This window comes from Humulus lupulus, chromosome X (assembly GCF_963169125.1).
Source record: "Humulus lupulus chromosome X, drHumLupu1.1, whole genome shotgun sequence".
NCBI classification, from domain to species: Eukaryota; Viridiplantae; Streptophyta; class Magnoliopsida; order Rosales; family Cannabaceae; genus Humulus; species Humulus lupulus.
Genome location: NC_084802.1, coordinates 133,706,114 through 133,720,870, shown reverse-complemented (window position 1 = coordinate 133,720,870; position 14,757 = coordinate 133,706,114). Strand labels below are relative to the sequence as shown.

Genomic DNA, 14,757 nt, shown 5'->3' with positions numbered 1-14,757 from the left:
ATATGCATTAGGTCAAGCGCATTATGTTGAAAAAATGCTTGACAAGTTTGGTCATCTCAATATCAAAGAGGCAAACACACTCTTCGATTCAAGTCAAAAGCTTGAAAAGAATGAAGGGAGAGTGGTGGCTCAACTAGAGTATGCAAGTGCAATTGAGAGTTTGATGTATGTCGCTCATTGTACTAGAGCGTACATTGCATTTGTATTTAGTAAACTTAGTAGGTTTACTAGAAATCCAAGTATCTTACATTGGAAGGTCATTGAAATAGTATTTGGATACCTTAAGACAACCAAGAGTTATGCCTCCAATATTCTAAGTTTCCTAAGGTACTTGAGGGATATATCGACGCAAGTTGGATATTCGATGTAGGAGATAATCTCTCCACAACCAGTTAGGTGTTTACCCTTGGTGGGGGTGAGATTTCTTGGGGTTCTAAAAAACAAACATGTATATGTCACTCAACCATGGAGTCCGAGTTTGTAGCTCTAGCGGCAACTAGCAAAGAGGCCGAGTGGCTAAGTGATCTCATGTTGGAGATACCAAAAACCACGGTTGATGTATCAACAATTTCGTACATTGTGATAATCAAGCCACTTTGATTAGTGCTTACAACAAAAGTTATAATGGGAAGTCTAGACATTTAAGTCTAAGACATGACTATGTGAGGGAATTGATTGATAAGAGTATCATATCAATTTCATATGTAAAATCATGTGAGAACTTAGTAGATCTATTTACCAAACCTCTTGGGAGAGATTTGGTTAGTTCCATAAATAAAGGGATGGGACTAAAACTCCTTGACATATAGATTCTCCAATGATGGCAACATAGCTCAAAACTTGTTTACATCAAGTGTAGAGTTCAATGGGTAAGAACGAATCATTCGATAAAGGAATAGTTTCAACATTAACAACTTATAGTTTCATCAAGGGTGAGTTAATGTTGGTTGCTACTGAAGTAAGGGTTAAGCCTAGGGCTTTTAATGAAATTTAGTTGAAGAGCAACAAGCATCTCTAAAGGTAGTAAAGATGTTGTATGAATTTCACCTATGTGAACCTAGAGGTGGGTCGCCGCTCAAGAGAGTATGAGTTTTCTCTCTGGATGGTTCATGAATGGATCAAGCACAAGGCCATTAATAGTGTTGGGCGCGAACAGTGGGAAATACATAAGTAATTAGATAGAGGTGTGTGAGATATTACCGGTTTTATCAATAGAAATGACGAGTTCAATCTTTTAAGAATACCTTAACATTCATTTTTAAGCTTTGTAGTGTTTTCACTAAGGTAAAGTTCAAACCCAAGAGGTACTTTACTTTATGCACTAATATCATTGGCTAGAGAAGTGAAGATGTATTTAACCAAGTGGAAGAATGTTGACATTGGTTAAATACATGATGAAATTGTTTAGACACGAAGAGATGCTAAAACAATAACGATTTCACAAAAGTCAACAAGTGATAGTTGACTTTCGGTATAGGCATTTATAAACCAACTTTTTGTGTCCAAAATGTTTATTTGGAGTATATAAGAGTACCCAAGAAGTTTGTGAGCATTTGGAGGTGTTTTGAGACAAGTCTTGGAGTGTCACAACAGAGGCGTCGGCGATGCGTCGCCCTCCTAGGAGGCGACGCGTCGTCGCCCGAAGCTTTAAAACCCTAGACTAAACGGACCAGACGATGCATCGCCTGGTCATAGACGATACATCGTCTAGGCCATTATGGGGTGTCCGTACGGTTACGTAATTTAGCTCCAAAACTTAAATTTAAATGCTTTTAATCTTGTTGGTTGAGTTTAATGAGGACCCTATATTATTTAAGGAGTTCATATGAGTTAAGTGGTAAATTGATCACTCACCTCTCTCTCTCTCTAAAAGAAGAACTATCTCTCTCTCTCTCTCTCTCTCTCTCTCTCTCTCTCTCTCTCTCTCTCTCTCTCTCTCTCTCTCTCTCTCTCTCTCTCTCTCTCTAGCTCCAAGATTACTAGTTTCTCCAAGATCTTCATCAAGAAAGCTTAGCTTGTATGAAGGATCAAGGCTTGTGTATCCAAATCTCATTCCATTGTATAAAATCCTTTATTGGCATATTTGATAAAATTGACAAAATTAATTATGGAATGTATTTTCGAAATATATTGTGTGGTATTTTCGAAATGGGTAGTTTTCTGTTTTTGTTGTGAAATGTTTTCTAATCGGACTATTCTATATATGTTAATAAATTAAATATATAATTTCCTATAAAAGAATATCTTTTCTTGAAGTTTGTTTATATGGAAATTATTGGTATTTATTTTTATTTCTTGATCTGATTTGTTTGTCTAGAAACCGTGTACAGCTTGCAGAGATAATGTATATTTTGTTTCCTTATTTATTTAAGGAAACTGGGTTTAAAAACTGTCCAGGTTCAATGAATCTGTTTGAACGGATTGTCAGTCTGTTTGAACAGATTCTGACTTTCCTTCTTTGGGAAGATTTTCCATTTATTGGCTGATTGGTTTCTGATTTGTTTTCCGCGACCTAAAGGGATTCTAAAAGTATATAATCATCCTTAGGTCATTGGTTTTTGATCATCTCTCTTGGTGTATTATTTTCATATATTTTCAAGTTTTAGAGAGACTTTTTATGTGAAGAATTTGAGTCCAGCAAGTTCTTAGTGGTTTATTACAGTGTACTTCTATATTGTTTTCTTTGTGTTAATAGTGCAAGTTGAACACACTTGGACATTGTTCATCAAGCTTCGGGAGAAGTCTTGTTCGTGAGTCACTTTTCGAGAGGAAAAGTGCAAGTGTTATGATTTGAAGGGAGTTCAAGATCTTAGCACTTCATAAATTTGATTAGGAGTTTAGATTACAATAGTTGCGACAAATTCAAGAGGGAATGTTTATTTGTATAAGTCAATTTGGTTTTGTAATCGTTTAGGTATTCTTCTAATAAATTTCATTCTCTGGGCGTGGCCCCGTGGACTAGTAGCAATCTGCAAATATTGATGATACCACGTATAATTTCGTGTGTTCTTTACCTTATGTTCATTTTTATCTTCTGGTGATAAATTGTTTAAACATATCTAGTTTCTGTTCAAACAGTCTCTGTGTCTGTTTAAACATTTCTGTAACAGTTCAGCAATTAATTATTTATATTGAATAATTAAGTTGGTAATCATAAAAATCAGAATTTCAATTGGTATCAGAGCGGTTCACTAAACTCTTAGTGAGATCTTGTGGTTATTTTCCGTTTGATTTGTTTTGTGTGAAATGTCTTTCTTTGCAGAAGGTAGTTTGGTGTCTCGACCTCCATTGCTTAATGACTCAAACTATCCATATTGGAAAGTTATGATAAGAGCTTTCATAAAAGCTCAAGATGAGAAAGCATGGAGAGAAATTTTGTCTGGATGGTCACCTCCTACAGAAAAAAGTGAAGATGGAAGCACAATTGTAAAATCTGAACTTATTTGGGATACAGAAGAAGAAAAACTATCCAGTTATAATAATAAAACTTCTCACGCCATATTTAATGTTGTTGGAGAAAGTTTTATAAAACTTGTTTCCACATGTGTCTCGGCTAAAGATGCTTGGACAATTCTTCAAACTCAGTTTGAAGGAACTGTAGATGTCATAAGGTCTAGATTTATTATGTTACAAACTAGGTTTGATGACCTTCGGATGTCTGATTCTGAAACACTGTCTGAATTTTATGAGAGATTATCTGATATTTCTAATGAGTATTTTGCACTTCGTGAGAAACTTGATGATTCTGTTCTTGTTAGAAAAATCGTTCAAGTTCTTCCTGACAGGTTCAATGTTAAGCTCACTGCCATGGAAGAGGCAAAAAACTTCAGTACTATGAAGGTTGAAGAATTGATGGGGCCACTTCGTACCTTTGAGTTAAATCAAAAGATTCGTCAAAAAGACAAGCCAAGTACTTCCAAAGAGAAAGAGAAAACCATAGCTTTCAAAAGCACTGAAAAAGAAGTGTCAGATGATGAAGATGGTGATAATGAAATGGCAATGCTTGCAAAGAATTTTCGAAAATATATGAATAAGATAAGAAATAAGAAGTTCAATGGCAAGATGTCAAAAGGTAATCCTTCTTCTCTTAAACCTTTTCAAACTAATAAAAAGGGTATTCAGTGCAGGGAATGTGAGGGATTTGGTCACATCCAGTCTGAATGTGCAAACACCTTGAAAAAGAACAAAAAAGGTATGATTGCTACTTGGAGTGATAATGACTCTGAAAGTAGTGAAGATGAGGAAGGTAATGTCACTCTCACTTCTATTTTGCCTGTTTCTAAACCTGAAAATGAGAAAATTGTTTGCTTGAATAATGTTTCAAAAGGTGAAGAAAATACTGATAGTGATGAATCTGACTTAAATGATGAGTCTTTGAGTGAATCTTACAAAAAGATGTATGGTTCATGGGTAAAAGTGTGTTCTGAGAATCGATCATTGGTAAGCAAAAATAAAGATTTATCCTTTGAAATTAAACAACTTACTGACTTAAATGAAAATTTTGAAAAGAAATAATTTCAAAAAATTTTGAAATTAATAAGTTGTCTAAAGATTTGGATACTCTTGAGAAAAATGTTAGAATGCTTAACCCCAATTCTACTGTTTTTGAGAAAATACAGAATGCAGATCAAAGAAGTCATGTGGGACTTGGTGCTTCAAGTTCTCAAAAATCAAAGAAAACTGTCTTTATCTCAGCTGGAATGCTATCGTCTGATGTTCTTGTGTCATCTTCACTGAAATCTGTTGCATCTAGTTCTTGGATTGTTCCAACAGAATGGACACAGTCAGCAGGAAAATCCAATGGAAAATTCGAAAAATTCATTCCAATCTGTCATTTTTGTGGTAAGAAGGGGCATATTCATCCTAAGTGTTTTACTCTTATGAATTATGCCAAAAATGAATATTTTGAAAAATTCAATTATTTTGATAATTTCAAAAGAGTAAAAAAGGAAAATGTTCAATCAAAGAAAATATGGATCAAAAAGAATAATTGTTTTGCTGGTTTTACTAGTGAATATGATAGATCTGCTTCTTCATATTTTTGGTATTTTGACAGTGGTTGTTCAAGACATATGACAGGTGACAAGTCTATTCTTACAAACATAAAACCTATTCATTGTGGATCTGTTACTTTTGGCAATGGAATTGAGGGTAATGTTCTTGGAATGGGTACTCTTAACTTTGAAGGGTTACCTAGAATCAAAAGAGTGTTACTTGTGGAAGGACTTAAAGCTAATCTTCTAAGCATATGTCAAATTTGTGATCAAGGTTATACTGTTAACTTTGATAAAGAGAATTTTTTTGTTTTAAACAAGAATGGTGAGAATGTTCTTGAAGGTTTTAGATCTAATGACAATTTCTACACTCTTCTGCCATCTATTATGTGTCAATCTGTTGTGAGTAACAACACTGATGTGTGGCATGCTAAACTTGGTCACATAAATTTCAAAACTTTGAAAAAATTGTCACATGCAGGGATTGTTCGTGGTTTACCTAAGCTAGGTAAAGAATCTGATGGTAAGTGCAAGAGTTGTCAACTTAGGAAGCAATTAAAAATTACACATAAAAGTATTTCTGACATAAACACTTCGAAAGTTTTGGAATTGCTTCACATGGATCTTATGGGTCCAATTCAAATTGAGAGTTTAAATTGGAAAAGGTATATTTTTGTTTGTGTGGATGACTTTTCTAGATATGCTTGGGTGGATTTCTTGAAAGAAAAATCTGACACTTTTGATGCCTTTAAAACTCTTTGCTTGAAATTAAAAGTTGAAAAAGATTGCAACATTGGAAAAATTGTTCGTATAAGAAGTGATCATGGTAAAGAATTTGAGAATTCTGTCTATGATGATTTTTGTAAGTCTGCAGGTATCTCTCATGAGTTTTCAGCTCCCAAAACTCCTCAACGGAATGGAGTTGTAGAAAGGAAAAACCGCACTCTTCAAGAAATGGCTAGAGTGATGCTAAATAGCAAAAACTTGACCAAACGGTTATGGGCAGAAGCAATTAACACTGCTTGCTATATCATAAATCATGCTTTTCTCCGTCCAGGTACATCTAAAACATCTTATGAAATTTGGAAAGGTAAGAAACCAAGTGTGGCTTACTTTCATGTTTTTGGATGTGTTTGTTACATTTTGAGAGATAGAGAAAATCTTGGTAAATTTGATGCTACGAGTGATGAAGGTGTTTTTATTGGATACTCCACTAACAATAGGGCTTATCGTGTGTATAACATGAGAACCCAAACTGTAATGGAGTCGGCTAACGTTGTTATTGATGATGCCAGGGATTTTTCTGAGTTTTCTACTGAGGAAGAAATTGATAGGTTTATTGATGAACCTACTGAAAAACACGAAGAAGCTTATGTCAGTGATACTACTGTTGCAACGTCTGGTCCATCTGTCCCAACAGATCACGAATCCGATGAAACCAATTCTGGACAGACAGAAAAGAAATTTCCAAATATTATTTCGGATGAAGTCCAAAGGGAGCCATCAACCAGAGTTAAATTAAATCATCCAGCAGATTTAATACTTGGAAATCCAAAAGATAGTATGGTAACAAGAAGAAGGTTTAGTAATGTTGTTCAATTTGTTTGTTTCTTATCTTTAATTGAGCCTAAAAATGTGAAAGAAGCTTTAACTGATGAAAATTGGATTAAAGCTATGCAGGAGGAATTGGAACAATTTTTTAGAAACAAAGTGTGGATCCTTGTGCCAAGACCATTGCATACCAATATTATTGGCACAAAATGGATTTTCAAAAATAAATTTGATGAATTTGGTACAATTGTGCGAAATAAGCAAGATTAGTGGCACAAGGGTACACACAAGTGGAAGGAATAGACTTTGATGAAACATTTGTACCTGTTGCAAGACTTGAATCAATTAGATTATTATTGTCTATTGCTTGCTTGATTTCTTTCAGGTTGTTCCAAATGGATGTCAAATCCGCATTTCTCAATGGGATCTTGAATGAAGAGGTATATGTTGAACAACCTAAAGGGTTTGAAGATCCCCATGCACCTGATCATGTTTACAAATTGGAGAAAGCTCTTTATGGTTTAAAGCAAGCCCCTCGGGCTTGGTATGAGAGACTCACTCAATTTCTTGTTTCTCATGGATACAAAAGGGGTGGAGTAGATAAAACTTTATTTATCAAAAATATTAAATCTAACATAATTATTGCTCAGATTTATGTTGATGATATTGTGTTTAGTTCTACTTCTGACAATGAGGTGCAGGTATTTGTGAAACAAATGAAAGAGGAATTTGAAATGAGCATGGTGGGAGAATTTACCTATTTCTTAGGTTTGCAAGTCAAGCAGTTAGATGAAGGCACATTTTTTTCTCAAATAAAATATGCTAAGAACTTGGTGAAAAAGTTTGGTCTTGAAAGTTCAAAGATTGCCAAAACACCGATGGAAACGACTATTAAGCTATCCAAAGATGAAAATGGTGTCAAAGTTGATCCTGCACTGTATACGAGCATGATTGGTAGTCTTCTTTATCTCACTGCTAGTAGACCTGATTTGAGTTATAGTGTTGGTGTGTGTGCCAGGTACCAAGGAAATCCCATGGAGTCTCATGTTGCAGCTGTCAAAAGAATCATTTGATATGTTCATGGGGCTGTTGATTATGGTATTTGGTATTCAAAAGAAACTAACCCTAATCTAGTGTGTTTTAGTGATGCTGATTGGGCAGGTAACACTGATGACAGAAAAAGCACTAGTGGAGGATGTTTCTACTTGGGAAATAATCTAGTCTCTTAGCACAGCAAGAAACAGAATTCAATTTCTCTTTCAACAGCTGAGGCCGAATACATTGCAGTAGGAAGTTGTTGTGCTCAACTGTTGTGGATGAAGCAAATGATGATGGATTATGGGTTTGATCTTGACATTTTAACTATTTTTTGTGATAATACAAGTGCAATTAATATTTCAAAAAATCCCGTGCAACATTCTCGTACTAAACATATTGATATTCTTCATCATTTCATAAGAGAATTAGTTGAAAAAAAAGTTCTTGTCTTGGAATATATTGAAACACATAAGCAGATTGCTGGTATTTTCACTAAAGCTCTTGATTCGGTTCGCTTTGATTTCCTCCGAAAATCTTTGGAGGTTTGTTCTCTTTAAATTTTCTTGTTATTATGTTGTCACTCTTGATCAAATGTGTGTTGTTTAAGTTTAAGAAAATTGTCAATTAACTTGAAAATTTTGTTGTGTGTCAAGCTAGATAATCTGACTTGTGTTTATGAGCCTTTGATTGTATATTCTGGAGAGAAATTTAACCAATTCCTCCTAGGCATATTCGAGTAAATCAATCAATGTTTAATGTTTGAGCTTCCTTTTGTGTAGCATTGTTTCAAGCTCCTGTGAAAGAATAGAGCTACCTACATCAGTGTGTGAAAGCCGTCTTTTGAGTAAGTTGGAACTTTGTAATTCAGAGTTATGAAGAGGATATGCTACCATAGAAAAGGACTACCACTGGTGTAGTGTGACAGCGTCTTCATGGGTTACAATTATTTACAATTTCGAAAAAGACTTATTTTTCATTGGGCAATGTTCCCTTGCATACACTGTCACACACTTATGCTTGAATCTATGCAAGAAAAATTGTACACAGTTTATAATAGAAAAATGTGTGTGTAAGACTCATACATGTTGATTGATTCACTTTAGAATATGTACTTGTGACTGAATTATGCTTTATTTCTCTCGAATACTCTTTCTAATTTTTCATTTTCACAAGTGTTCTTATCTTTGTTATACACTAACACTTATTTGCAGTTGCTTGATTATATTTTTTTAAAGGATGACACTCATTGATCAAAGCACATTTTTTTCTTTTGGTTGGGTTTTATTTTTGTGCCTTGTTATATATAAATATATATATATATATATTTGGTTGACAAGGAAATTCATGGTGGACCGAATCTTTGTGGTAATTATGTGAAATTATGCATTTATTTTGTGTGATTTAATGTATTCTTTATTTCCAAGGATTTTATTTTGTCCTCTTTCTCAATTTGGAATACCATGATTTGTATCTTTATTGTTTTGTACTTTATTTAGATTTTTTTTTAAAAAAATAAAAATAAAAAAAAGGGAAAAGGTCAATAAGAAGATCGTGTGGGGTTTTTCTTTGGTTACCTTTTAGTATTGATCGTGTGTTTTAAGGTTTGTTTCCTTTTATTTTTTTTTAATAAATAAAACAATTTTTTTTTTAAAAAGGAAACCTCTTCTTGCCGTGGGTGTCCTAATTGGGAAAGTTTTTGTCCTTAAAAAGCTTGTCACTACCCATTTTCTTCTCACCCACGATCCCACTAAGCCACCTCTTCTTCTTCTATTTTTTTTCTCTCATTATTTTTGTAAGTGCTTGCTGTTTTTCAGAGAATGAACAATGGTGAAAACTCGTGGAGCTTCCTCTAAGAAGACCCCTGCTTCTCAATCCAGAAAGGTGCCCTCTCCATCGCCTCCTCCATCTGTGTCAACAACGCCTCCATCTGTTCCAGCACCTACCACATCTGTTGGGAAAACTTGCAAATCCAAGGCGCGCAAGAAGGTGTTCTCCCTCTCTACTAAACACCCCATGGTGTTTCCAGATATCACAGCTGATATTGTCGATGTTGCACCACCATTTGAAGTGGTGGTGCCCTCTCGAGCCAAGAACCTATCTCCTCTTTCGATTGAATCGTCTCTGACGGCTAGGGCAAAATCAAAATCTGTTTCATCTTCTTCCAAAGCTGTTGCTGCTGCTGCTGGGTTACTGAAGCTGCCCTTGAAGCTGAGCCAGTCCAAGAAAAATTTTGTGGCTCCAAAAAGAAAATTGGGGTTGGAATCGTCTTCTTCCCCCTTGACTGCTTCCAAAAAAAGATTGAAGGCTCATCCCCCTTCTCTGTCTTCCTCCGAATCTGACCCTGAGGAAGGAAAATCTGAGTCTGAAGCAACCCGTGATACCACCTTATCTGATGACACTGTTCCTGACAATGCGGAATCAGAGGCTGAGTCTGATGAACCAAAACAAGAAGACATTGTCCCCTCTGAACAAGAAGCCGAATTTGACACAGAGCCAGTTGCATCTCCTTTGTCATCCAAGGCTAAAGTCAAGAGACCTATTTCTGATTCTACACCCTCTCCAAAACTTTCAGGTGTAAATTTCAAACCTTATTCTTCAACTTTTTGTTATAATGACAATGCTCGTGATATGGTTCTCTATGCTCAAAGGAAATTTATCATTGAGAGAAATTATATCTTGAGTGATCATTGGCCTTATGGTGTGCTAACAATGCTTCAAGATCGAAAATGGACAGGTTCTTTGGTTAAATTTACTGGTTTTGTTGATAGAATAGTCAAGGAATTCTATGCCAATCTTACTAATGAAATTATTAAACCTAAATTTCCTCTGTATTGTAAAGTGTTTGTTAGGGGCCATTGGTTTTCTTTTTCTCCACAAGATATTGCCCTTGCTTTGCATCTTCCTCTTGATGTCGAGGATGATGATGATCTTGCCTCTCTTGACAAGGATGTGGTTATCACTGAATTAGTAGGGCAAAAAATGGTATGGCCATCCAATACAGTCATCTCAATCACTAATCTCACCTACACTTATGCAATCCTCCATAAGTTTGCCACAACAAATTGGAAACCAACTTCTCACACCGCAACTATCTCATTTGACATGGCCTCATTTTTGTACAAAGTGGGGACTGGAATTGGTATAAACTTGGCTATGGTCATCCATGATCAAATCATTGGATTTTGAAAAGGTAATAGGAAAAACTTGAATCTTCCTTTTCCTCAAGTTATTTATAAAGTTTTGAGTATGCAGAAAAAAGATCTCCAACGTGATCAAGAAGACTTGGTGGCTCCCACTACTGCTGCTTCCTACAAGGCTTCTGCTCCTGTTACGCCCTACTTCCTTAGAGTCGTTACTAAGTGATTTTTAAGACAAAACAGTGTGCAATGAACTCGCTAACCGAGGTTTTGGGACAAAAGTGTGACTAATTAAAATTTAAGGCTGTAATCTTAGAAAATGCGTCGTTTCATTTAAAACTGCTAGTATTAAACATTTGGGATCCCAAAGTAAGGTTTGAAAACCATTTACATCTTGAAATAAGTTTACAGTTGATAAATGATAAAATCATAGATTATTACAGCCATTTTCAAATAAACCCCCAACCAAAGCAGTTGGACAGGCCAAACATGTACGCGTCGCTTCACGCTCTCCGTACTCATGGTTGGTTGACTCAGTCTTTGCCCTTACCTGCAACACGGAGCACCCGTGAGCCGAAGCCCAGCAAGAAAACTCATTGCAGAACATAACATATGCAAATATACAGCTAATCATATCAGATAGTCCATAGATAAACAAGTCAACCATTAGACTAAGCAAACACGGCCATGCCGCCCCAGAGCCTTACCGAAGCCTGGGGTATCGGTTCTCACCGCGAGGATAACTCATGTATCCCTTGGGTCCCACCCTGAATATATCATAACACATGTATCCACCGGGCCCCGCCCTGACTATAGCATCCCATGTGCTAGGTGTTACTTCCGGCCCCACGGCCGTACCCGGCCTACGCCGCACTCGGCCCTTGCCGTTCATTTCATCATATTCACACATATTGTACATTAGAAATAATCATTCACACACATCATGATTCATTTAAGATTAAACATTTGCACATAATACAATCCGGGGCCATGCCCTGCAATCACACAGTGGGGCCATGCCCTAATCTTGGGTGTTACAGTTTTCTTACCTGTATTCCGAGCCTCCTGATGCACTAAAGCCGCGAGCACGGTCCTCTAGCACGAGCCTCACCAACAACCTAGTCACAACACACAAGAAGCATCCCTCAATACTAATCAACCCAAAACCACTTCCCGGGACCAATCCCGCACTCTCGGGACCTCTAAAACCTTAAAACAACACCCCGGAGACATCCCCCGAACTCCCGGAGCAAAGGCCTAAAATTGCCTAAAAATGCCATCCTGAAATTAGCCTTGTGCCGCGGCACAACTTTCTTGTGCCGCGGCACCCAGAAACCAGAGGCTCCCCGCCGCGACAAGCAAAACCCGTGCCGCGGCACGCCCTCGCAGACCCAGAAATTCTGGGTTTTTCCTTCGCGTTTTCCCGAGCTTCAACCTCTCCAAATCACCGTAAACCAATATCTAAACCCCAAAACTCAATTCCAAGCTTCATATGAACAACTTAACAACCTATAGGCACTAGATACAAGGCCAAAACATCAACACACTCAAGAATCCACCCCTTGATTCCCATTTTCAGCAACTCAAACCAAAAACTCAAACACACTAACTCAAGCTCTAGATTTTACAAATCAAAACAGAAATCAAAACTTAAATGTGTATAAAACCCTTACCTCAAATGGAGAACCCACACAAAGTCCTTGATCTCCTCCTAGACTCCCACTTCTCCTTCTCTTCTTCTTCTTGCCCTAACTTCTTTCTCCTTCTCTTTCTTCTCTTCAATTTCTATCAAGCCTCAAGTGACATAAATGCCCAAACCGTATACCCCTAAATCCCAGCTGAAAAATGTCTATAACCCTTGCCAAATGACCATTTTACCCTTTCCTACTAATCCTCCTTAGCTAAACCTCAAAGGACACTTAAGCCTTTTCATTTCTATTTCATTTCTACCACTTTTTACCTTAAAACTTGTTACCCATAGCAGTAACTAATGGTTACCCAGGTTACTAAATCTCCAATAACCATTATCCGCTAAATCTCAACTTAACCATAAAATTCCCAAAGTACCCCTAGGCTCCTTCCGAGCCGGGTATAGAAATCCTGTTGTGACTCTTGAGTTAACTAGCTCTCTAGGACCGTCTCGGCACATGCATCACCATAATTAAACCACACCCACGTGGTACAATTCATAGAATACAATTATCACATATCAATACAGTTATGCCCAACATGGCCAAATATTACAATTACGCCCTTCTAACACGATCCGGGCCTACATGCATACTAGAAAACATAGCCATGCATCTCAGTTAAACAAATAGCCAAATAACATGCTTTAAATCATAACCATGCATTTAACTCACAAAATCACACATAAATCCCATCCTGCCCTCATGGCACACTAATCAAGGCCCTTAAGCCTTATTAGCGAATTTGGGTCGTTATAGCTCCACCTACTGAAGCCACTGATGCTCCATCAACCAAGAAAGTCAAGCCCCAATCTCTAAAGTTTGCCTCGAATGACATTCCTCATGCATTCTCCTCTGTTCCCACAGATTCCAGACTTATTGCTACAAAACTAGCTGCTGTTCGAGCCTCTGTTGATTCTTTGGCTGCTCGAGCGATGTCGATTAAAGGACTGCAACGTTCTGTGTTGAATGCTGTTCAAACTCTGTGCAAGGATCCAGTTGTTTAGTTTTCCTTATTTTTATATCTTTTGTCCTACGAACATTGATACTTTCTTTTGTTTTTTGTTTTTTTTTTTATGGTTCTTTTGCTTCTTTGAAAGACACAAAGAAGGAGAGTAGATACCTCCAAAAACCTGCTTTGTTTGTTGTTTTTTTTAGATACCTCCAAAGTCTAGTTTCTTTTTATGTTTGTTATAAGTTAATGCATGTTTGCAGGGGGAGTCTTCTCTCTTTACTTGTAACTAACATTTGTGTTGCAGGTTTTTTTGAATTAATTTTGTCTATCAAATTGCCAAAGGGGGAGATTGTAAAATCCTTTATTGGCATATTTGATAAAATTGACAAAATTAATTATGGAATGTATTTTCGAAATACATTGTGTGGTATTTTCGAAATGGGTAGTTTCCTGTTTTTGTTGTGAAATGTTTTCTAATCAGATTATTCTATATATGTTAATAAAATAAATATATAATTTCCTATAAAAGAATATCTTTTCTTGAAGTTTGTTTATATGGAAATTATTGGTATTTATTTTTATTTCTTGATCTGATTTGTTTGTCTAGAAACCATGTACAGCTTGCAGAGATAATGTATATTTTGTTTCCTTATTTATTTAAGGAAACTGGGTTTAAAAACTGTCCAGGTTCAATGAATCTGTTTGAACGGATTGCTAGTCTGTTTGAACAGATTCTGACTTTCCTGTTTGGGAAGATTTTTCATTTATTGGCTGATTGGTTTCTGATTTGTTTTCCACGACCTAAAGAGATTCTAAAGGTATATAATCATCCTTAGGTCGTTGGTTTTTTATCATCTCTCTTGGTGTGTTATTTTCATATATTTTCAAGTTTTAGAGAGACTTTTTATGTGAAGAATTTGAGTCCAGCAAGTTCTTAGTGGTTTATTATAGTGTACTTCTGTATTGTTTTCTTTGTGTTAATAGTGCAGGTTGAATACACTTGGACATTGTTCATCAAGCTTCGGGAGAAGTCTTGTTCGAGAGTCACTTTTCGGGAGGAAAAGTGTAAGTGTTATGATTTGAAGGGAGTTCAAGATCTTAGCACTTCAGAAATTTGATCAGGAGTTTAGATTACAACAGTTGCGACAAATTCAAGAGGGAGTCTTTATTTGTATAAGTCCATTTGGTTTTGTAATCGTTTATATATTCTTCTAATAAATTTCATTCTCTGGGCGTGGCCCCGTGGACTAGTAGCAATCTGCAAAGATTGCTGATACCACGTATAATTTCATGTGTTCTTTACCTTATGTTCGTTTTTATCTTCTGGTGATAAACTGTTTAAACATATCTGGTTTCTGTTCAAACAGTCTCTGTGTCTGTTTAAACATTTCTGT

The 14,757-nt window shown here is 36.3% G+C and overlaps 1 protein-coding gene across 1 annotated transcript; it reads left to right on the top strand.

Annotated features, from left to right (window-relative positions):
• Positions 1-9,407: 9,407 nt before the first annotated feature.
• LOC133806288 (uncharacterized) lies at positions 9,408-10,769 on the top strand. Its single transcript, XM_062244408.1, has one exon. It carries the CDS (start codon positions 9,408-9,410, stop codon positions 10,767-10,769), a length of 1,362 nt encoding a protein of 453 aa, XP_062100392.1.
• Positions 10,770-14,757: the final 3,988 nt, after the last annotated feature.